The sequence below is a fragment of the Carica papaya genome, chromosome 5 (assembly GCF_054855325.1).
Source record: "Carica papaya isolate Zhongbai chromosome 5, ASM5485532v1, whole genome shotgun sequence".
In the NCBI taxonomy this organism is placed as follows: Eukaryota; Viridiplantae; Streptophyta; class Magnoliopsida; order Brassicales; family Caricaceae; genus Carica; species Carica papaya.
Window position 1 is genome coordinate 14,341,783 of NC_142313.1, and position 25,142 is coordinate 14,366,924.

Sequence of the window (25,142 nt, forward strand, 5' to 3'; positions counted from 1 at the left end):
AAATACAATCATTTAAACCTTAGCTAGCTATGGTGTAATAGTAGAAACAATAATATGTATAATTATTATAAATATTCTTATGCATAAAATACATATGGATTTAAAAGTTTAAATAAAGTAACATTTTTAGGCCAAAATATCTCATGAATTAAATATATATATATCCTAAATTCATACAAAGCCTTAATATATCCCTATAATATTTGTAATAACACTGCATGTTATATAAGAAAAATTTATTGTATAGGTAAAAAAAGAATTAAGAATATTAAGTAGTAATTGAGAAATGAAATGTAGAAGATTTATTAAGATATGGGGCGATATTTTGTATCATTCCATGAATTCCAACATTGTGTATGAGGTGACCAATGAAAATTAACATTAGTGCTTGGAGACGCCTTAAATTGTTTCCATTCATGAAGAACACGAGCTAGATCATGAAATTTGGCGCCTATATGGCGACAACAATTAGCATGGACAGTGATGACTTTTTGAATGTCGGTGCTATCTTGGCAAAACCCACTAAAATGAAGAGTGTCTAAGAGCTTGAAGGTCAACCCTAGCTTGGTAAATATACCTTCATTCAATAAACCCGCCAAAACATCTTGCTCTTTCATCCCTGTTGAGTTTTCTTTGCGTTGGTACCATTTCTTGAAAAGTGATATGGTTTTGTTGTTGGATTTCACATAGTAGAAGCCAGTATTGATTAAATCTGTATTATGCATGTCGACACTTATTTGCATGTCCATAGTTTCATTTTTGCTTAGCTGGTTAAATGGATTCCTCAACCAAATTATATCTGTGTCCTGTAAACCCACAAAACATTAATTAATTATATAAAAATGGCTACAATCACCCGCAACAAACAATAGAAATGGCAAGGCCAAATATCAGTATAATGCCTAGAAATTTAGATAAACTATATAAGCAAATGATCCTTAGTTAATATTTGCAAGAAAAAAAAAAAGTTAAATTGGGTGAAAAACCCTTTCTGTTGCGCAAAAAAAAAAAAAAATCATTGATATTATGTGCCTCAATCAAGTGGTGGTTAGTAACTTAACATTGTGTTTTTGTATGAGACTTCGTTACTAATTATGTAAGATTAAACGGTGTTAAGATCAGATGGAGATTAGATTAGCTTTTTTTTTTTTTTTTTTTTTTTTTCAACAGAAATGTCTTACTTACACTTTTCTTTCTTGGGTAAAAAAAAAAAAAACTGGCTCAATTAAGCTTTTCTTTCCTGGTTAAGAAAACAACATTAAGATTTTTTTCTAAATTTCTCAGATTTATAGTAATATATATATTATTGTTGTTCAACATTAAGATTTTTTTTTTAATTTTAGAAAAGTAGTAAATTGTTTAAATCATATATATTACTGTTGGTCAATTAAAAATCAAAATAAACATTGATTTTTATTTTTATTATTCAGAATGAGCTGATAACTAATAAATATTAAATTACCAAAGATACAGTTAAGTTAATAAACTAATAAACATATATTATTTAATGACTTAAATAATTAAAATGTATGAATTTATTGACTGATCAATGTGTCATTAAATATTTAAAAATATTAATCTTAAACATTACGTTAGTCTCAAGTATGATTTTTCATGATTTGACAAATCCCTAGACTTTTTTAAGAATCTTGTTAAAAACAATAGAATGGATAAAACTTTAATATCTTCTTAATTAAAATTAAAATTTGTTACTCATTTTCCTAACCAAATTAAGTTACTATCTAATTTTCTTTCTGTAAAATAGAATATTCTATTTTTTCTGTTGCAAAGACTTACCTGGATTTTTATGGATATTTCTTCAAGTTGGCCAGTATCTTATTGCCACGTGGCTCGAAAGTCTGCCGCGGCTCTTTATGAAGTATAATTAATAATTACTACAAATCCTCATGGACCAAAACTGAGAATCTCAGTTTAGCTGGTCAACATCATTACTGGAGAGTAATATAAATATAAAAACAGTGGTATTTATTTTTAAGTAAATAATATTCTCATATTTCTCTTAATAATATAAAAGATATTATATTTATAATAAATTTTTGAAGCCAGAAAATAAGCGTTATAGACATAATCTTTTAGTTTCTTAACTTTTTATCAAACTAATTTATATGTTATTTTTTAAAAATTAGTAATAATTTATAATAAGTATATATTTATAGAAAACAATTATTTATTTTTTTTGTAATTAAAATGTTATTCAAACATGGAACTGTTCTTTATATATATATATATATATACATATACAATAACTATTTTCTTTTTTTTTTCAATAAAAAAATTCTCTATTTTAGATAGATTCCAAGATCAAACTTTTGTAAGCACATTTTTTATGATAAACTTGTAAGATGATAATTAATTTTTATATGATAAATTTGTGAATTAAAAAAACATATAAAACGTACAAGTTAACATAAATGATTTTATTTGCATCATTCTAATATTTATGAATATCCAATTCTTACTTAAATGTTTTAATGAATTATTCTAAAATATCAGTTTTTTTTTTTATATAATTTTTATGTAATTTGTTTTATCTATTATTACACATGTTAAAAATAATAATTTATATTATGTTCTCACGTAAGCACAGTGTTGACTATCTACTTTTGCTATCTTAATGTTAAAACACTTCAAAAAAAATCTGATAACTCAAGGTCTAGGATAGAGTATCTGGTAGGTAACCAACAGTCAACAACTGAGACTACATGTACATATGTATGTACGTATAATGTAATCAATATTGACACGTTTCTAGAAGATGTGCGTATTAATAGCCTGACGTCAGTTGTGGCAGAATTAATGACCATTAATTAAACACCTAAAAGATTCAACTGAATTAATAAATTAGAGAAAGACAAATTAAATAACTGAAACCTAGTAATTTACCATTTTATTTTGTTTATGTTTAACATAATATTCTGATTATTTACCTACTTTTTATATGAATATTTATGGATCATTATTTTAAATGTTTTAATTATTGCTTAACATATCTTAATTTTCTCCTACCAATATTCCTGTCTAGCTTTTTTAAATTTTTGTTTAATTATTTTTTAATTTTATTGTTGGCAATTAAAAGAGAAGAAAAACAGAAAACATACCGTGAAGATGAAGTTGTAGCCACGGTCGAGCACGTCCAAGAGAAACAGAGTCCTTCTCCACATCATGTTGATGAAATCCGGCGACATGAAAATTTTCTCTCCGCCAAAATCAACGCCCTCTGTCACCAACCTGTAACAGTTTAGCCGCTTAAATCTGCAGCGATCATAAGCCGTTTGATCTACGGCCACAAACAACAAATGTTCAAATAGCGGCCTCGTCTCCTCTCCAATCCACAATCCTTCCAAAAACAGATCGAGCATTGTCGTCTCTGTTTCCAATTTTTGCTCCACATAAGCCTTGTTTACCACTGCAATGATCACCGTCTTGTTCGCCATCGAAGCTTTCTCTAGCGCCAAATCAATCTCATCTTTTTGAATTTCAATCCTCTCCTGAGTCTATATATACACCTATATATAATTACTTCGAATTTGAAAAAAAAAATGGAAATAAACACAGAGATATAAGAAACGGATGTGTTACCGAATTGGAAGACGAACAGTTGATTTTTCGGTATAAAGAGAAAGGAAATGACATTGAAGGAGACCATAAGCAGACAAAAACAACACCGGAGAGGAGGAGACAGACGATTACGAGATTTTGCAGAGAGCTTCTTTTATGGATTTCCATGTGAAGAAGACGGAGATTTGTTTTGGAGGAGTTGAATCGAACTCTTTACACAGTGAGTTATGAAACATAAAAATGAAAACTAGCTTACATATTTGAAAAGTATAATAACATTACTAATATCCGTTTTTTATATTATATAATTATAAATAACTGATTGTTCCTTCACACGTGTTTTAATTTCCTTTTTAAAACTAATTTTTAAATATAAAATTAAATGCGTCAAAAATATAAATTAATTTGATAAAGAAAGATAGACGTAAATTTAATGTCAAATTCTTTGAAAAATATAAAAATTAGATAAAAACATAAAATATATAACGTCCAGAAGTTTCACATTAAATAAAATTTTGATTTTATTAATTTTTTCTAAATGCAAATCCTGATATTAAATGAAAGTTCCATTTTGTATATTAAAATATTTTTTAAACTTAATTTTGGTATATAAATGATACTATTAATTAATTTATATTTAGAATAAGTTCGAACTTATTTTATTCAATATTTTTTTAAAGCTAGAGATCTTTATTTTAGATTAGTACATATTTTTTTACGTCTAATTATGCTTTTAATATGATCGGTGAAAATTTATGTTTTCTTATCCAATATTATTTTAAATCATGAATCTTTATTTTAGACCAATATTTTTTTTAACATTTAATTCCACTTCCAATATGATCAATGATGACTATAAATTTTATTTTTTAAAAAATATTTTAGAATATTACTCTGCATAATCGTGTGAATAATAAATGATGTTAATCTATCTATTCAATATGATAACATATAATAGTTATTTATTTAAATATTTTAAACGATAAGTGTGATAATATTATTATGTGATTAACTTTTATTTGACTAAAAAGTATGGGCGTATACACTATATAAGTTCTTGATCATCTATTAGTCTCACATTTTATTAATCATGTTGATCTTTTATTTGAAATTAAGATATTTTTTTTACTCTTGTATACTTTTTATTTACATAAAATAAGATTTATATTATTTTTATGTAATTTTAAAATTATATTATATGCTTAGTATATGTAGAAATCTAATTATGTCAATACAATAAACTTATTTCTTATTAATCTTGTTATCATAATCTCTTGAGACATGTTACTAGTTAAACTTAAATAAACAATTTTTTTTTCTTTGGTTTGGAGACAAAAGGGAAGGAGGTAGAGAAAGAAAAAAAGAGTGAACCAAGTGTGAGTGAGGGATTCGAGAGGATTTCAATGAGAAATGAAGAAATAAATGAAAAAGAAAAATGAACGTAAATGAGTGAAAAGAAGAGAAATAGAGAGTGTAAAAAAGAGAGAAAAAACATAGAATAAAAAGGAAAAGAGAACAGGTAGGAGGCTATTGGTGATTGTTCTTTTTGTTGTTTGCATTTGAAACAAATAAGAAGAGGGAGAGTGCATGTTGAAAAATGAGAAACAAAAGATAATAGAGCAGGAGTTACATTGAGAAATTTAGAATCTAAGGAAAAACATAGTGAAAGTTTCAGTTTAGTTGTAACTTTTAGTATTATATTTATTTTTCACTTTCATTAATTTGACATTTGCACTTGTTATTATGTCTGTTGCCTAGATTTGATGTTGATGATTAACGCATAAAGAATTGTGAGAGTTCTGTTTGAGTCGGTAACTTTTTCTTTTATTACTTGGAAATAATCCTAGATTTGTGTGGATGATGCTTAAAGTATGACAATGGATGTTAGATGAGGTTAAAAAAATGATTTTCAACGATATGGGTGCCTAGGAATTTGATACTTTTTTTATACAAAGATGGTAAAAAAAAATATTTGGTCTCATCCTTAATATAAGAAACAAATTCAACATATTCAAAGTCAACAATTTAATTAACAATCATTAACTGTTAATTAATTATAATTAGCTTAATTATATTTTTTTATAATCATGAAAACCTTTATTAATGATAAACAACTCTTCATTTTTTTTTCGCACCGTTGACTCTCTCTGTCTCTCGAAATCTCATTTAAGCACTCTCTCTCGAGTGTAGCTCAATCTTTGTATCGTAGAAATTTCTTACTGATCACTAATATCCCCATAGGGTTATTGTGATTGTGTGATTTAGTATTGGTTGTATCCCTAAACCTTTTTTTCAATGTTTTTGCCTCTCTTTGTAGTTTTTTTATGTTAAATTTAATCTGGTGGGTCAACAATGATGGGACCTGACCTGGTTTTGAGTTACCACTTAAATTTTGTAGCAGCCCCGGGAATTTAAAATGGAATTTATATTATAAATATCAAATGCGAAAGCGAAGTCAAAATTTGAATAACATCCCTTACACTAAAACCAAAAACGTGCTCACAAAATATAAAAGATCAAACTACCTAAAGGAAAAACTTGAAAGTAAAAGCTACGAATATGACTATGGAGTCTTTAGGCGTCCCCTTCGTCGCCCTCCTGCGGAACCGGCTCGGGAACGATGTCCTCTTGATCTGAAATGATTAAATAAGGAATGAGCTACACTAGCCCAGTAAAGACATCACGATATCTCACCGTCACGGAGGTAAAGGTGGGTAGAAAACAAAAAAAGACCAATGGAGCATAATTTACAACAAATCCTTTTATTAATAATAAAACCTTTACCATTCACTTACCTCGGTGAAATTCATAAAACAATATACGAAAGCAATAACATCATCATCATCATGAAATCATATATAAACTGTATAACGTAATACTTATCAAGCCTTTCGTAATACAATCGTCACACAACATATTTTCCTCATTTACCAGCCCACTAGTATCCATGGGGATCCATAGGGGTCCCGCTACCCGTTAACCCTTAACACTTGAAATCATATTCCAGGGCCGTCCCCATACCCCGTCTGGTATGGGCGCCAAAACTATAAACCTCATTACCCCGTCCGGTATGAGGGTGAAACGGGCCGTCCCCATACCCCGTCCGGTATGAGCGCCAAAACACATAAGATCTCCATACCCCGTCCGGTATGGGAGACCACAATCCCGGTAGGGTTCCCTACGGACCCGGTCCGTCCACCATCTCCCAGGATATCTAGTCAGGCTGAACACATTATACAATTTCCATTTACATAATCTTTCATTCTCCTTTTCCCTCAGTCAGCATTATCAATCACATACAAACAAGCAAAACGATAATTTATGCCAAACAGACAACATACAGCATCAATATCCCGGTCATTCAATCCATAATCAATAAAACAGTAAAATATGCACACGAAACTATAAAATGAAAACATCGAACCTCATGCTGCTTTTAAAACTGTAAAACAGACCAAATAACAGTTAACCGACAATCACACTAGACTCGGGCTCCATTAGCGACCTTAAGCAATTTCACACATTCGTTGATTCATGAAATATCGTTTTATCATTTATTGAACTTTAAGACCGTGATAGGAAATAGGGTGAGGGGTCCTTACACGTTTCGGGGTCCGAACACGGCTTCACAGTGCGCCTACAGGCTGTCCCTAATTTTTCCTGAATTTTTCTCGGGGAACTGAAACGCACTACTGGTACCTGCACGTCTTCCAAAAAATCCCAAATTAGGCCCAGGGCCCCTTTCGGCCAATATCGCAACTTCGGCACGGCGGCTCCGTCGTGCTCCGGCGACGGCGGTTTACCTCGAGTTGGCCGTTTTCGACCGTTTTTGGCCGAATTCGGCCACACTCGCATTGGTTCCTACGATAAAACAACCCTACGGCCCTCAGGGGGCCGAAAATTTACGAAAAACCGAAGCTTACCGGCGGCGGTGCTCTCGGGTGCAGCGGCTCTCCGGTGAAGTTCGTGTTTTGGTGATTCGGCTCCGATCAACCTGTAGAGAAAAGAATGGTGATCACGGTGATATAAAAATTGCATTAAACGGAGGCCGGGAAGGGCCTCATCGGAGGCAAAAACCGAGAAGGGGCGCGGCGGCGCCGCTGGCTTTCGGCCGTGTTTTTCGGCCGTTTGGCTGGGATTTTGGCTCCGATTTGACCACTGGAGAAATCAGCATGGAAAAACAAGTTGGGGTATGAAATTTACCTCGATCGGCAGTCGGAAATCCCTCCGGTGCAGCGGCGGGTGGCGGCGGCCGGCTTCTGGTTCATCTTCTTCGGCGAGGGCAGGCGGCTAGGGTTTGGGGTCTGGTGTGGGGGTCTTATTTATACCTTTTTGCCTTTTGATCTCAGCCGTCCATTTTGATTTAATCTGGGCCGTCCGTGCGATTAAATCTGGGCCGTCCGATCGCGCGCACGCGGATCGCCAACGTGGCCCGTCCCCGATCGACGTGGTTTTTACCACGTGGCAGGTCTTGGTTGGCCAAGCCTGCTGACTGGGTCTGCTGACGTGGCTGCTGACGTGGCACGCGTTTTTTTTTCCTTCAATTTCTTCAATTTCCCCGGGCGCTACAACTCTCCCCCCCTTAAAGAAATTTGGTCCCCAAATTTGCTTCGTTACTCTTGATCGAACAAATGGGGATATTGGGCCCTAAATTCTGATTCCAGTTCCCAGGTGGCCTCCCTAGACGTGTGGTTCTGCCACACGACTTTTACAAATGATATTTCCCGGTTGCGGAGTATTCTGCTCTCTCGGTCCGTGATACCGACCTGTACTTCTTCATAAGACAAGTCCTCTCGGAGTGAAAGCAGTTCATGAGCCAAGACATGAGAAGGGTCCGGATTGTACTTACGTAGCATAGATACGTGAAACACGTTATGAACCCGGGAGAGCTCAGGAGGCAGTGCAAGTCTGTAGGCAGTGGTACCAATCTTGTCTAAGATTTCAAAGGGTCCAATATATCTGGGGTTTAATTTTCCCCTCCTGCCGAACCTACTAATCCCCTTGAAGGGGGTGACTTTAAGAAACACCCGGTCGCCTTTCTCAAAGGCCAGGTCTCTCCTCCGGGTATCAGCATAACTCTTCTGCCTACTCTGAGCTGTCTGGATATTCTTCTTGATCTTAACTATCTTGGACGTGGTTTCTTCTACCAAATCCGGGCCAAACAATCTTCTATCGCCCACTTCTTCTCAACAGATCGGTGACCTGCACGGACGCCCGTATAGCGCCTCGTATGGGGCCATGCCGATGCTTGCTTGGTAACTGTTGTTGTAAGCAAACTCTATCAGGGGTAGGTGGTCGTCCCAATGGCCCCCGGAGTCAAGGACACAAGCTCAGAGCATATCCTCCAGCGTACGAATTGTCCTCTCTGATTGTCCATCGGTTTGGGGGTGGAAAGCAGTACTAAGAGACAGCTTTGTTCCCATAGCTTGTTGGAAACTATTCCAAAACCGAGAAGTGAACCTGGGATCCCTGTCGGATACTACTGTTACTGGAACTCCATGCAGTCTGACTACCTCCCGGATATACATTCTTGCCAACTTGTCCAAAGGATCAGTCATTTTGATGGCCAGGAAGTGGGAAGACTTAGTGAGTCGGTCAACAATTACCCATATAGCATCATGTCCCGATCGTGCCTTGGGTAGTCCCGATACGAAGTCCATGGTGATGTGTTCCCACTTCTACTCTGGAATCGGTAAAGGCTGAAGTAACCCGCCCGGGCGTTGATGTTCTGCTTTGACCTGCTGACATACCAAGCACTTAGATACAAAGTCGGCTATATCTCTCTTCATTCCATTCCACCAGAACCGAGGTCGCATAGTTTGGTCCATTTTCGTACTTCCTAGATGCATGACGAACCTTGAACTATGGGACTCTGTCATGATGTCTCTTTTTAACTCACTGTCGTCTGGGACACACACTCTGTCCTTGAAACGAATCAATCCGTCGGCAGAGATCTGAAATTCTGAGCTCACTCCCTGTTCTGCATTCTTCTTGCGGGTTACTAGGGCGGGGTCGACTGACTGGGCTTCCTTTATTCTTTGGATTAACTCGGGTTGGACTGCTAGGTGGCCCAAACATGTGACTCTCTTCAGGTCTCGCAGGCGAACCTACTGTGTAGCCCCAATGGACCTACATTCTGAAACCATCAGATAGGCTAGGGTGCCTGCACTTTTCCTGCTGAGGGCATCGGCCACCACGTTGCCCTTACCTGGATGGTATAGGATGTCATAATCATAGTCCTTGAGGAGTTCCATCCACCTTCTCTGACGCATGTTGAGATCCTTCTGAGTGAAGATATGCTTCAAACTTTTATGATCGGTGTAGATCTGAAAGGTCTCTCCATACAAATAATGGCGCCAGGTTTTCAAGGCGTGTATGATTGCGGCAAGCTCCAAGTCATGGGTAGGATAGTTCTTCTCATGATTCTTTAGCTGTCTAGACCCATATGCTATAACCTTTCCATGCTGCATTAGGACACAACCCAGGCCCAGATAGGAGGCATCACTATAAACTGTGTACCCTCCTGATCCACTCGGTAGAGCCAGCACTGGTGTAGTAGTCAGTCGCTTCTTTAACTCTGAAAAACTCCTCTCGCAGTTCTCATTCCATTCAAACCTTGCATTCTTCTTTGTGAGTCGGGTCAGAGGAGCTGTTAGACTAGAGAACCCTTCGACAAACTGGCGGTAATAACCTGCCATCCCTAGGAAACTGCGAATTTTCTTAACTGTCGTCAGCCTTTCCCAACCAAGTACCGCTTCAACCTTTTCGGGGTTCACCGACACCCCTTCCTTCGATATAACATGTCCTAGGAAGGCGGTTTGTTCGAGCCAAAATCCACACTTGCTCAACTTCGCATACAACTTCTTTTTCCTGAGTACCTGTAGGACTTGGGCAAGATGATGAGCATGTTCTTCCCTACTTTTTGAGTACACTAAGATATCATCGATGAACACGATGACAAATTGATCCAAGAATTCTCTGAAGATTCTGTTCATTAGATCCATAAAGATGGCCGGGGCGTTGGTTAGCCCAAACGGCATAACCAGGAACTCATAGTGTCCGTACCTAGTTCGGAATGCCGTCTTGGGGATGTCTTCGGCTCTCACTTTTACCTGATGGTAACCTGATCGTAGATCTATTTTGGAAAAGACCTGTGCACCCTGCAATTGATCGAAAAGGTCATCAATCCAGGGAAGAGGGTACTTGTTCTTAATTGTTACCTTATTTATCCTTCTATAATCAATGCACAGTCTCAACGTTCCATCCCCTTTCTTTGCAAAAGTAACCCCGGCACCCCATGGGGAAATGCTGTGTCTAATGAAGCCACTATTTTGTAGCTCAGTGATTTGTTTCCTTAGCTCTTCCATCTCGACGCGGCTCATTCGGTAAGGAGCTACCGAGATGGGCTGGGTTCCTGGCTGTAAGTCTATGGTGAACTCGACCTCTCTGTCCCCTGGTAGACCGGGCAGTTCATCCGAAAATACGTCTGGAAAGTCTCAGACTACTGGAATCTCTTGGATACAAACTTCTTTCTTGGGTTTACCTAGTTAGAGAAAATACAATATTAAGGCACTGGGAATTAAGAAGAAAAGAATTTGCCATTAGGGGAAATCAGTACCGAATAATTTTATTAACTTGTAAATGGCTCCTCGTTGGGAGGATTAAATACAATCTTTTTGTTAAAGCAGTCTATGGTGGCGTGATACGCCGCTAGCCAATCCATTCCTAGGATTACATCAAAATCCCCTGTGTCTAACCCTATCAAGTCTACCCTCAATTTCCTATCTGCTATCTCCACGGCACATGCCCTGTAGACAACCTCTCCTAGCAATGTCTCCCCCCCCAGCGGTAGATACAAGTAATAATGAATCAAGTCTATCAAGTGATACACAAATTTTGGAAGCAAGAACATGTGAAATAAAAGAATGTGATGCACCAGTATCAAACAAAACATGAGCAATGTGGCCAGAGATAGAATACATACCATGTACCACGTCCGGGTCTGCGTCGGCATCCTTCTGGGTAAGGTTGTAAACTCTGCCCTGGATTGGAGGCCTCCCTTGATTCTGGTTCCTAGGGCACTCCCTCGCATAGTGCTGGGCACTGCCGCATATGCGACAGGTGTTGTTGAGGCGGTAGCAGGGTCGGTCCCCATGATCCCTGCCGCAGTACTGGCAGATCTTCCCACGTGCTGCCCCCATAGCCTGAGGAGGGGCCTGGACGGCAGGTCTGGGCTCTTACTGGGTTGGACAGGCATGGTAGGCGCTGGCCTGCGGAGCGGGGCTGAGGGTCGGGAACTTCCTGCTAGCTGAGGGCGGGTGTCGAAGCTTCTTTCTATGATCTACGCCTTTGCCAGGACTGCCGAATATGTCTCGAGCTCCATCACCAATAAGTGCTGTCTGATCGCCGGGCGGAGACCCCACTGGAATTTCCTGGCCTTTCGGCCCTCATCCAACAATGTCTCCGGGGCATGTTGGCCCAGCTCCAGGAACTTGCGGGCATACTCCGACACTGTCATATTTCCCTGGACCAATTGAGCAAATTCCATTTCCTTTAAATGTTGGATGTGTTTAGGGAGATACTCCGCATGGAAGGCCGCTAGGAACTGCTCCCAAGTAACTAGTATAGGCAGGGTGGCCCGCTTGAGCTCCCACCAGCGTACTGCTTCCCCTACCAGCATGTAGGAGGCAATGGCAACCCTCTGCTCAGGAACTACTCCCAAGGTCTCGAAAGCTCTCTCAGTCTCTGCCAGCCAGTATTGGGCCTCTTTGAAAGAGGATCCCCCTGAAAAAGTAGAAGGGTTCAGTCTTCTGTACCTCTCTATGAAGCCGGGGTCGATCAAGGAGGGAGCGGGGTCCCGAGGTAGAGGGACTGGGGCCGGCTGAGGGTGGACTGGGGGACCCTGTGGTGGCGCCTGCTGATGTGGTGGGGGCACTGGAATGTGCTGTGGCGGCACCTGTTGGTACTGTGGCTGTGGTACCGGGTCGTACCGCGGCTGTGGTGTCGGGTGGTACCGTGGAGGAACAGGCTCCTGTCGGGGTGGCTCGGGATCAGCCTGCTGTAGCGGGGGCTCAACCTGCGCTAGCGGATGAGGTCCCGGTAACTCCCTTCTCTCCTCTTGCCTTCGCTGAGCAGCTGCGAGAGCCTCCACCATCTCGAATAGTCTATCTAAATCCTCCCGAAGTGAATTATCTGGGGCTGCTCGGTTTAGTGGGGGCCTTCCTCTCCTCATTCTCGTGTACCTGCATTTACAAGGAATGATTGAGTAACGATATATCGGTGAGTATTTCTCTAAGGCACTATTGTGTAAGGGATGGGTCCGAGGAAATGAGGCTCTGATACCAACTGTAGCAGCCCCGGAAATTTAAAATGGAATTTATATTATAAATATCAAATGCGAAAGCGAAGTCAAAATTTGAATAACATCCCTTACACTAAAACCAAAAACGTGCTCACAAAATATAAAAGATCAAACTACCTAAAGGAAAAACTTGAAAGTAAAAGCTACGAATATGACTATGGAGTCTTTAGGCGTCCCCTTCGTTGCCCTCCTGCGGAACCGGCTCGGGAACGATGTCCTCTTGATCTGAAATGATTAAATAAGGAATGAGCTACACTAGCCCAGTAAAGACATCACGATATCTCACCGTCACGGAGGTAAAGGTGGGTAGAAAACACAAAAAGACCAATGGAGCATAATTTACAACAAATCCTTTTATTAATAATAAAACCTTTACCATTCACTTACCTCGGTGAAATTCATAAAACAATATACGAAATCAATAACATCATCATCATCATGAAAACATATATATGAACTGTATAACATAATACCCATCAAACTTTTCGTAATTCAATCGTTACACAACATATTTTTCTAATTTACCAGCCCACTAGTATCCATGGGGATCCATAGGGGTCCCGCTACCCGTTAATCCTTAACACTTGAAATCCATTCCAGGGCCGTCCCCATACCCCGTCCGGTATGGGCGCCAAAACACATAAGATCTCCATACCCCGTCCGGTATGGGAGACCACAATCCCGGTAGGGTTCCCTACGGACCCGGTCCGTCCACCATCTCCCAGGATATCTAGTCAGGCTGAACACATTATACAATTTCCATTTACATAATCTTTCATTCTCTTTTTCCCTCAGTCAGCATTATCAATCACATACAAACAAGCAAAATGATAATTTATGCCAAACAGACAACATACAGCGTCAATATCCCGGTCATTCAATCCATAATCAATAAAACAGTAAAATATGCACACGAAACTATAAAATGAAAACATCGAACCTCATGCTGCTTTTAAAACTGTAAAACAGACCAAATAACAGTTAACCGACAAACACACTAGACTCGGGCTCCATTAGCGACCTTAAGCAATTTCACACATTCGTTGATTCATGAAATATCGTTTTATCATTTATTGAACTTTAAGACCGTGATAGAAAATAGGGTGAGAGGTCCTTACACGTTTCGGGGTCCGAACACGGCTTCACAGTGCGCCTACAGGCTGTCCCTAATTTTTCCTGAATTTTTCTCAGGGAACTGAAACGCACTACTGGTACCTGCACGTGTTCCAAAAAATCCCAAATTAGGCCCAGGGCCCCTTTCGACCAATATCGCAACTCCGGCACGGCGGCTCCGCCGCTTGCGGCAGCAGTTTGCCTCGGGTTGGCCGTTTTCGGCCGTTTCCGGCCGAATTCGGCCACACTCGCATTGGTTCCTGCGATAAAACAATCCTACGGTCCTCGGGGGGCCAAAAATTTACGAAAAACCGAAGCTTACCGGCGGCGGTGCTCTCGGGTGCGGCGGCTCTCCGGTGAAGTACGTGTTTTGGTGATTCGGCTCCGATCAACCTGTAGAGAAAAGAATGGTGATCACGGTGATATAAAAATTGCATTAAACGGAGGCCGGGAAGGGCCTCATCGGAGGCAAAAATCGAGAAGGGGCGCGGCGGCGCCGCTTGCTTTCGGCTGTGTTTTCCGGCTGTTTGGCCGGGATTTTGGCTCCGATTTGGCCACTGGGGAAATCAGCGTGGAAAAACGAGTTGGGGGTATGAAATTTACCTCGATTGGCAGTCGGAAATCCCTCTGGTGCGGCGGCGGGTGGCGGCGGCCGGCTTCTGGTTCGTCTTCTCCGGCGAGGGCAGGCGGCTAGGGTTTGGGGTCTGGTGTGGGGGTCTTATTTATACCCTTTTGCCTTTTGATCTCAGCCGTCCATTTTGATTTAATCTGGGCCGTCCGTTTTTGATTAAATTTGGACCGTCCGTGCGATTAAATCTGGGTCGTCCATGCGCGCGATTGATCTGGGCCGTCCGATCGCGCGCACGCGGATCGCCAACGTGGCCCGTCCCCGGTCGACGTGGTTTTGCCACGTGGCAGGTCCTGGTTGGCCAGGCCTGCTGACTGGGTCTGCTGACGTGGCTGCTGATGTGGCACGCGCGTTTTTTTTTTTTCCTTCAATTTCTTTAATTTCCCCGGGCGCTACAATCGCAATTCCGGCAAGGCAGCTCCGTCGTGCTCCGGCGACGGCGATTCACCTCGGGTAAGCCGTTTTCGGCCGTTTTTGGCCGAATTCGGCCACGCTTGCATCGGTCCCTGCGATAAAACAACCCTAGGGCCCTCGGTGGGCCGAAAAATCATGAAAAATCGAAACTTACCGACGGCGGTGCTCTCGGGGCGCGGTGGCTCCTCCGGCGTGAGTCGCGTTTTGATGTTTGGCTCCGATCAACCTGTAGAGAAAAGAACGGTGATCACAGTGGTATAAAATTTGCATCAAACGGAGGCCGGGAAGGGCCTCATCGGAGGCAAAAATCGAGGAGGGGCGCGGCGGCACCGCTGGGTTTCGGCTGAGTTTTCAGGCCGTTTGGCCGGTGGTTTGGCCATAGGCGGACTCAGCGTCGAAAAACGAGCAAGGGGGAAAAAAATTACCTCGATCGGCGGTCGGAAAGTTCCCTGGTACAGCGGCAGGTGGCGGCGGCCGGCTCCTCCGGCATCTGGTTCTTCTTCTTCGGCGAGCACTGGCGGCTAGGGTTTCTTTGGTCAGGTGTGGGTGGGGGTATTTATACCCTTTGCCTTTTAATCTTGACCGTCCATCAAGATTGAATCTGGGTCGTTCGATCGCGATTTAATTGGGATTAAATCTGGGCCGTCCGTACTTGATTGAATCTGGACCGTCCCTGCGGGTGAATCTGGGCCTTCCATGCGCGTGAATCTGGGCCATCCGTGCGCACGTTTGATCTGGGCTGTCCGTGCGCGCGGGAACAGATTTGGGCCGTCCGATCGCGCGCACGCGGATCGTCCCCGTGGCCCGTCCCCTGGTCAGCGTGTCCTTGCCATGCGGCGCGTCCTGGTTGGCCGGGGCTGCTGACCGGGCCGCTGACGTGGCTGCTGACGTGGTGCTGACGTGGTGTAACTTTTCTAAATTACGTTTTGACCCCCGGTTTCTGATTTTCTTTTCAAAAATACCCCCAGAATCCAAATTTTCACTCCTTTTTTTCAAAATCAATTTCAGTTAAATCCAAATAATATTTTTACCCAATTTTATTATTATAATTATTTTTATTTTCATTGAATTAAATTAAATTAAATTAAATAAAAATCCAAATGAATAAATAAATAAATAAAATATTTATTTTTATTTAGGTGTTACAGTCCGATTGCGATTAAATAGGGAGTGAATCTGGATCGTTTATCGCGATTTAATCTGGACTGTCTGTGCGCGATTCAATCTGGGCCGCCCGTGTGCAATGCAATCTGGGTCGTTCGTGCGTATTTTTTATCTGGGTCGTCCATGCGTACGGGAACGGATCTCAGCTGTTCGATCGCGCGCACGCAGATCGCCTACGTGGCTCCCCCCACGTGGCCTCCCGCGTCAGCGCCTCTGCCACATGACGTGTCCTGGTCGGTTGGGGCTGCTGACCGGGCAGCTGACATGATGTAACTTTTTTAAATTTCGTTTTGACTCCCGATTTTCGTTTTTCTTTTAAAAATACCCCTAAAACCCAAATTTTTACCCATTTTCTTCAAAATTATTTTCAATTAAATCTCTAACCAATTATTATTATTATTATTATTATTTTCTTCATTAAATTAAATTAAAATTAAATAAATTAAATTAAAATCATATAAATAATAATTATATTTATATAAAAAAGTAATAATAATTAATAAAAATAAAAATAATGAAATGTTGGGTATTATAGAATGTGAGTATAAATTATCTACATATATATACAATGTATATTCCTGTTAAAAAGGTGAATTTATAAGTTTGAAACTAAAAAAATATGATTGGGAAGATGAAATTTCAGTGATGATTAATAGTTAAAATTGGTTAACGAATTAACTATTTATAAATGAGTTAACAATAATTAATTAAATTGATATATTATACGGTATGTTGTCAACCATTATAATTAATAAAATAATATAAAGATATAATATTTATTTTCCTTATTAACAAGTAATTGTATATATAATTTGTACTTACACTTTTATGACTACATGACATTTGGTTTAAAAGACCTGCAATTTGACAATGTTTGATGATCTTCTTCCCAATTATTAAACGTTCAAATTTTTATAAAAAATTTAAATGAAAAATTGTATCTTTACTTTTTGCATTTTTACTATAAAAAAGGTTAAATAAAAAATTATATATAAATTAAGCGGACATATCTAATAAGAAGAAAAGTTTAAGCTAATCAAGATTTGGAATTGAATAGATTTTAATTAATTAATAATAATATTTGAGTTGTTTTAAAAAATATTTAAATATAATTTAATTATTATTTATTTATTTATTAAACAAATAAAATGGAAGTAAAAATTAAAAAAAACTTTAAATTAATTTATAATAAAAAATATTATAAAATTAAACTATAATAAATATAAGATTTCATATATAAATTTAAATTTATCTTAAATTTTAATATAATTATTTTATGAATATTAATGAGTTAAAATAAATAACTTATAAATAAATTGGTGAAAAACTAAACTCTAAAAGAAGTCCAACTCCAAACAAATGGATGAAAAGCTAAATAACTTATATTCATTAAGTACATATTATTAAAATGATGATTGAAATAGGTAAGTTGATTGAATGTATGTAGCGCCTGGAGAAATTGGAAAAAAAAAAAAAAAGGCGCGCGCCACGTCAGCAGCCACGTCAGCAGACCTAGTCAGCAGTCCTGGCCAACCAGGACCTGCCACGTGGCAAAACCACGTCGACCGGGGACGGACCACGTTGGTGATCCGCGTGCACGCGATCGGACGGCCCAGATCAATCGCGTGCACGGACGGCCCAGATTAAATCAAAATGGACGGCTGAGATCAAAAGGCAAAAGGGTATAAATAAGACCCCCACACCAGACCCCAAACCCTAGCCGCCTGCCCTCGCCGGAGAAGACGAACCAGAAGCCGGCCGCCGCCACCCGCCGCCGCACCGGAGGGATTTCTGACCACCGATCGAGGTAAAATTCATACCCCCTACTCGTTTTTCCACGCTGATTTCCCCAGTGGCCAAATTGGAGCCAAACGGCCGGAAAAACACGGCCGAAAGCCAGCGGCGCCGCCGCGCCCCTCCTCGGTTTTTGCCTCCGATGAGGCCCTTCCCGGCCTCCGTTTAATGCAATTTTTATATCACCGTGATCACCATTCTTTTCTCTACAGGTTGATCGGAGCCGAATCACCAAAACACGAACTTCACCGGAGAGCCACTGCACCCGAGAGCACCGCTGCCGGTAAGCTTCGATTTTCCGTAAATTTTCGGCTCCCCGAGGGCCGTAGGGTTGTTTTATCGCAGGAACCAATGCGAGTGTGGCCGAATTCGGCCAGAAACGGCCGAAAACGGCCAACCCGAGGCGAACCGCCGCCGCAAGCGGCGGCACCGTCGCCGGAGCACGGTGGAGCCGCCGTGCCGGAGTTGCGATATTGGCCGGAAGGGGCCCTGGGCCTAATTTGGGATTTTTTTTGGAACACGTGCAGATACCAGTAGTGCGTTTCAGTTCCCCGGAAAAAATTTAGGGAAAATTTTGGACAGCCTGCAAGCGCACTGTGAAGCCGTGTTCGGACCCCGAAACGAGTAAGGACCCCTCACCCTATTTCCTATCACGGTATTAAAGTTCAATAAATGATAAAACGATATTCCATGAATCAACGAATGTGTGAAATTGCTTAAGGTCGCTAATGGAGCCCAAGTCTAGTGTGTTTGTCGGTTAACTGTTATTTGGCCTGTTTTACAGTTTTAAATGCAGTATGAGATTTGATGTTTTCATTTTATAGTTTCGTGTGCATATTTTACTGTTTTATTGATTATGGATTGAATGACTGGGATATTAATACTGTATGTTGTCTGTTTGGCATAAATTATCGTTTTGCTTGTTTGTATGTGTATCGATAATGCTGACTGAGGGAAAAAGAGAATGAGAGATTATGTAAATGGGTAATTGTATAATGTGGTCAGCCTGACTAGATATCCTGGGAGATGGTGGACGGACCGGGTCCGTAGGGAACCCTACCGGGATTGTGGTCTCCCATACCGGACGGGGTATGAAGATCTTATGTGTTTTGGCGCTCATACCGGACGGGGTAATGAGGTTTATAGTTTTGGCGCCCATACCAGACGGGGTATGGGGACGGCCCTGGAATATGATTTCAAGTGTTAAGGGTTAACGGGTAGCGGGACCCCTATGGATCCCCATGGATACTAGTGGGCTGGTAAATGAGGAAAATATGTTGTGTGACGATTGTATTATGAAAGGCTTGATAAGTATTACGTTATACAGTTTATATATGATTTCATGATGATGATGATGTTATTGTTTTCGTATATTGACTTATGAATTTCACCGAGGTAAGTGAATGGTAAAGGTTTTATTATTGATAAAAGGTTTTGTTGTAAATTATGCTCCATTGGTCTTTTTGTGTTTTCTACCAACCTTTACCTCCGTGACGGTGAGATATCGTGATGTCTTTACTGGGCTAGTGTAGCTCATTCCTTATTTAATCATTTCAGATCAGGAAGACCTTGTTCCCGAGCCAGTTCCGCAGGAGGACGACGAAGGGGACGCCTAAAGACTCCATAGCCATATTTGTAGCTTTTACTTTCAAGTTTCTCCTTTAGGTAGTTGATCTTTTATATTGTGAGCACGTTTTTTGTTTTAGTGTAAGGGATGTTAATCGAATTTTTGACTTCGCTTCCGCATTTGATATTTTTAATATACATTTCATTTTGAATTTCCGGGGCTGTTACAATGTATGTTATAGAAATAATAAAAATAAATATTATGTAATAGATAATTTTTTAAATTTATAATTATAAATAAAAAAATTGTAGTTTTAAATTAATATTTTGTACTAATTAGAAAAAAATAAAATTTTATTCTTCATAACAAATTTATTTTTCAATATTTTAAGAAAAAAATTCATTAAGAATTATAGTTTAAATAATTTATCAAGTTAAATAACTTAATTTAAAAGTTAAATAAGTATTTTTTCTTCTTTTTTCCTTCAATATTACATATAATAAGATAGAGATAAATTGGTAATTTGACTTAATATACAACCATATCAATTCAAATAAAACAGCTGTCATTATCATACATTAATACACCGTATTCTCAAACTTTATAATTACCATCATGCACACCAACCATACATTATCTTACATTAATTACCCACTACAAAAATCATCCAAACAGAGCATAAATGATACTTGTTCTGTTAGATACTACGCATGCGATTAGAATCATCAAATAGAAATTTAGAAAGAACTGTAGGAAAAACAAAAAAAACTACAAAAGCAACAAAGAAACTATAGAAAAATGCAAACTTCATAATTATAGATTAGGATTAAAACTCATCGTTTTCTTAAAAGATAAGAAAAATTTTACATATATGTTTAAATGTATGTTGTATACCTATGCAAAGGGTGTATTCTACTATGTGTATTTACTGAGCCTTTTGTTTTACTCATCTTATTCAAATTCTCACTTTTTTCAGATTAGAAAGCATAGATTGTAGTGCCTAAATCTGAAGTTCTGCATTTTTTTTTTATACAACCATATCACTATTTTAGTTTGATTCTACATATCCTAAAACCGCATGATTTGTAAGTCATTATTACAATGTTATAAGGAATAAGTAGATGCGCTTTCGCATTACATTATGTTGTGATCCGTCCAAATTAGCTTGTGTTTGACTACAGTGGTTCTTTGGTGGGATTGCGGGCCGTCATAATTTTACTTCCTATTATTTGTTTTATTCTACTTCCAATTTTGATATCAAAAGCCTAATTGCAGGTTTGAGCCCCACGTTGGACATTGATCTTTATAAGTCTTTCTAAAGCATTTTAAAGAAAAAAATAGAGAAAAAGACTACAATGTCCCCATGTGAAAGAAAAAATACACAAAATTAAGAAAGAACATTTTTCTCTAAATAGGATTGACTTTAAAAAATACATAACTCTCTTATTTTTTGTTCAAAAATTACAAATAATATATTAAATTAAAGTTTTTGATCTTTACTTTTATGTAAGATCAATATTATACATATTTCAGTAATAAAACACAAAATTATTTTATTACAATAGTAAAAACTGAATTTTATATAAAAAATTCAACAAAATACAAATTGAATCAAAATTATACATGCAATTAACCAAAATACTCAAATATTAATATTAGGAATGCATAAAATTAATATATAATTCACAAATATACATAATTTTCAAGATCAATATACATAACAATACATATAATCACATTAACAAATAATGAATTGTACGAAAAATATTCACAGCACAAATATTTCTTATAGAAAATTAAACTTTTTGAAGAAACGAATCAACAAAATCCTCCTTCTCTTCGCAAGAATCAAAGATAGAGAATTTTTTTAAAAGAGAGTGAGAGTTTTTTTTTTTTTTTGTTTTGTAACTTTTTTTTTTCTTCTCTAGATTTTAGTAAGTGATAACCTTCCTTCATTTTTTTATGTGATAACTAACTACCAATTTTCAAATTTTGAAGTGATAACTTTCTCTAACAACTTATTTGAATTTGTAGCGCCCGGGGAAATTGAAAAAAAAAAAACGCGTGCCACGTCAGCAGCCACGTCAGCAGACCTAGTCAGCAGGCCTGGCCAACCAGGACCTGCCACGTGGCAAAAACCACATCGACCGGGGACGGGCCACGTTGGCGATCCAGATTAAATCAAAATGGACGGCTGAGATCAAAAGGCAAAAGGGTATAAATAAGACCCCCACACCAGACCCCAAACCCTAGCCGCCTGCCCTCGTCGGAGAAGACGAACCAGAAGCCAGCCGCCGCCAGCCGCCGCCGCACCGGAGGGATTTCTGACCGCTGATCGAGGTAAAATTCATACCCCCGACTCGTTTTTCCACACTGATTTCCCCAGTGGCCAAATCGGAGCCAAAATCTTGGCCAAACGGCCGAAAAAACACGGCCGAAAGCCAGTGGCGCCGCCGCACCCCTCCTCGGTTTTTGCCTCCGATGAGGCCCTTCCCGGCCTCCGTTTAATGCAATTTTTATATCACCGTGATCACCATTCTTTTCTCTACAGGTTGATCGGAGCCGAATCACCAAAACACAAACTTCACCGGAGAGCCACCGCACCCGAGAGCACCGCCGCCGGTAAGCTTCGATTTTCCGTAAATTTTCGGCCCCCCGAGGGCCGTAGGGTTGTTTTATCGCAGGAACCAATGCGAGTGTGGCCGGAAACGGCCGAAAACGGCCAACCCGAGGCGAACCGCCGCCGCAAGCGGCGGCACCGTCGCCAGAGCACGACGAAGCCGCCGTGCCGGAGTTGCGATATTGGCCGGAAGGGGCCCTGGGCCTAATTTGGGATTTTTTTTGGAACACGTGCAGATACCAGTAGTGCGTTTCAGTTCCCTGAAAAAAATTCAGGGAAAATTTTGGACAGCCTGTAAGCGCACTGTGAAGCCGTGTTCGGACTCCGAAACGAGTAAGGACCCCTCACCCTATCTCCTATCACGGTATTAAAGTTCAATAAATGATAAAACGGTATTCCATGAATCAACGAATGTGTGAAATTGCTTAAGGTCGCTAATGGAGCCCAAGTCTAGTGTGTTTGTCGGTTAACTGTTATTTGGCCTGTTTTACAGTTTTAAATGCAGTATGAGATTTGATGTTTTCATTTTATAGTTTCGTGTGCATATTTTACTGTTTTATTGATTATGGATTGAATGAATGAGATATTAATACTGTATGTTGTCTGTTTGGTATAAATTATCGTTTTGCTTGTTTGTATGTGTATCGATAATGCTGACTGAGGGAAAAAGAGAATGAGAGATTATGTAAATGGGTAATTGTATAATGTGGTCAGCCTGACTAGATATCCTGGGAGATGGTGGACGGACCGGGTCCGTAGGGAACCCTACCGGGATTGTGGTCTCCCATACCGGACGGGGTATGGAGATCTTATGTGTTTTAGCGCCCATACCGGACGGGGTATGGGGACGGCCCGTTTCACCCTCATACCGGACGGGGTAATGAGGTTTATAGTTTTGGCGCCCATACCGGACGGGGTATGGGGAAGGCCCGTTTCACCCTCATACCGGACGGGGTAATGAGGTCTATGGTTTGACGCCCATACCAGACGGGGTATGGGGACGGCCCTAGAATGTGGTTTCAAGTGTTAAGGATTAACGGGTAGCGGGACCCCTATGGATCCCCATGGATACTAGTGGGCTGGTAAATTAGGAAAATATGTTGTGTAACGATTGAATTACGAAAAGTTTGATAGGTATTATGTTATACAGTTCATATATATGGTTTCATGATGATGATGATGTTATTACTTTCGTATATTGTTTTATGAATTTCACCGAGGTAAGTGAATGGTAAAGGTTTTATTATTAATAAAAGGATTTGTTGTAAATTATGCTCCATTGGTCTTTTTGTGTTTTCTACCCACCTTTACCTCCGTGACGGTGAGATATCGTGATGTCTTTACTGGGCTAGTGTAGCTCATTCCTTATTCAATCATTTCAGATTAAGAGGACATCGTTCCCGAGCCGGTTCCGCAGGAGGACGACGAAGGGGACGCCTATAGTCTCCATAGTCATATTCGTAGCTTTTACTTTCAAGTTTTTCCTTTAGGTAGTTTGATCTTTTATATTTTGTGAGCACGTTTTTGGTTTTAGTGTAAGGGATGTTATTCAAATTTTGACTTCGCTTCCGCATTTGATATTTATAATATAAATTCCATTTTAAATTTCTGGGGCTGCTACAGCGATATTGGCTGAAAAGGGCCCTAGGTCTAATTTGAGATTTTTTGGGATACGTGCAGGTACTAGTAGTGCGTTTCAGCTCCCCGAAAAAAATTAAAGAAAAATTAGGGACAGCCTGTAGGCGCACTGTAGAGCCGTATTCAGACCTCGAAACAAGTAAGGACCCCTCACCCTATTTCTTATCATGGTATTAAAGTTCAATAAATGATAAAACGGTGTTTCATGAATCAAAAATGTGTGAAATTGTTTAAGGTCGCTAATAGAGCCCGAGTCTGGTGTATTTGTCGGTCAGTTGTTGTTTGTTCTATTTTACAGTTTTAAATGCAGTATGATGTCTGATGTTCTCATTTCATAGTTTCGTGTGCATATATCACTGTTTTATTGATTATGGGTTGAATGACTGAGAACCCGATGTTGTGTGTTGTCTTGTTTGGCATAAACTACTGGTTTGCATGTTTGTGTGTGATTTGATGATGGTGACTGAGGAAAAAAAGAATAAAAGGTTACGTGAATTGATAAATGGATAATGTGGACAGCCTGACTAGATATCCTGGGAGATGGTGGACGGACCGGGTCCGTAGGGAACCTTACCGGGAACGTGGTCTCTCATACCGGATGGGGTATGGAGACCTTCGGCGTTTTGGCGCCCATACCGGACGGGGTATGGGGACGGCCCGTTTCAACCTCATACCGGATAGGGTATTGAGGTTCATGGTTTTGGTGCCCATACCGGACGGGGTATGGGGACGGCTCTGGAATCAGGTTATAAATGTTAAGGGTTCACGGGTAGCGGGACCCCTATGGATCCCCATGGATACTAGTAGGGTGGTAAATGAGGAAAATATGTTGTGTAATGATTGAAATGCAAAGGCGTGGTAAGTATTATGTTATACAGTTCATATGATTTCATGATGATGATAATATTATTGCTTTCGTATGTTGTTTTATGGATCTCACCGAGGTAAGTGGACAGTAAAGGATTTTATTATTGATAAAAGAATTTGTTATAAATTATGCTCCATTGGTCTTTTTGTGTTTTCTACCCACCTTTACCTCCGTGGCGGTGAGATAGTGTGATGTCTTTACTGGGCTGGTGTAGCTCATTCCTTATTTAACCATTTCAGATCAGGAAGACATTGTTCCCGAGCCCGTTCCGCAGGAAGACATTGTTCCCGAGCCCGTTCCGCAGGAAGACAGCGAAGGGGACGCCTAAAGACTCCGTAGTTATATTTATAGTTTTTATTTTCTAGTTTCTCTTTTAGTTAGTTTGTTCTTTTATAC

General features: G+C 39.6%; 1 protein-coding gene across 1 annotated transcript; it reads right to left on the bottom strand.

The window, feature by feature from the left end:
* Positions 1-279: 279 nt before the first annotated feature.
* Positions 280-3,838, bottom strand: LOC110806960 (uncharacterized protein At1g28695-like). The gene is made up of 3 exons (XM_088220262.1): positions 3,601-3,838; positions 3,120-3,515; positions 280-806 (listed from the first exon to the last, which is right to left on the bottom strand). Exons 1-3 carry the CDS (start codon positions 3,745-3,747, stop codon positions 306-308), a joined length of 1,044 nt encoding a protein of 347 aa, XP_088076388.1. The 5' UTR covers positions 3,748-3,838; the 3' UTR covers positions 280-305.
* Between the last annotated feature and the right edge of the window lie 21,304 nt (positions 3,839-25,142).

Bases quoted from the DNA above. Each gene is read 5' to 3' on its own strand.
- LOC110806960 (XM_088220262.1), bottom strand. From the start codon at position 3,747: ATGGAAATCCATAAAAGAAGCTCTCTGCAAAATCTCGTAATCGTCTGT. The intron at 3,516-3,600 runs GTAACACATCCG...GTGTATATATAG, and splicing joins ACTGTTCGTCTTCCAATTCG to ACTCAGGAGAGGATTGAAAT. The intron at 807-3,119 runs GTATGTTTTCTG...GTGGGTTTACAG, and splicing joins GCTACAACTTCATCTTCACG to GACACAGATATAATTTGGTT.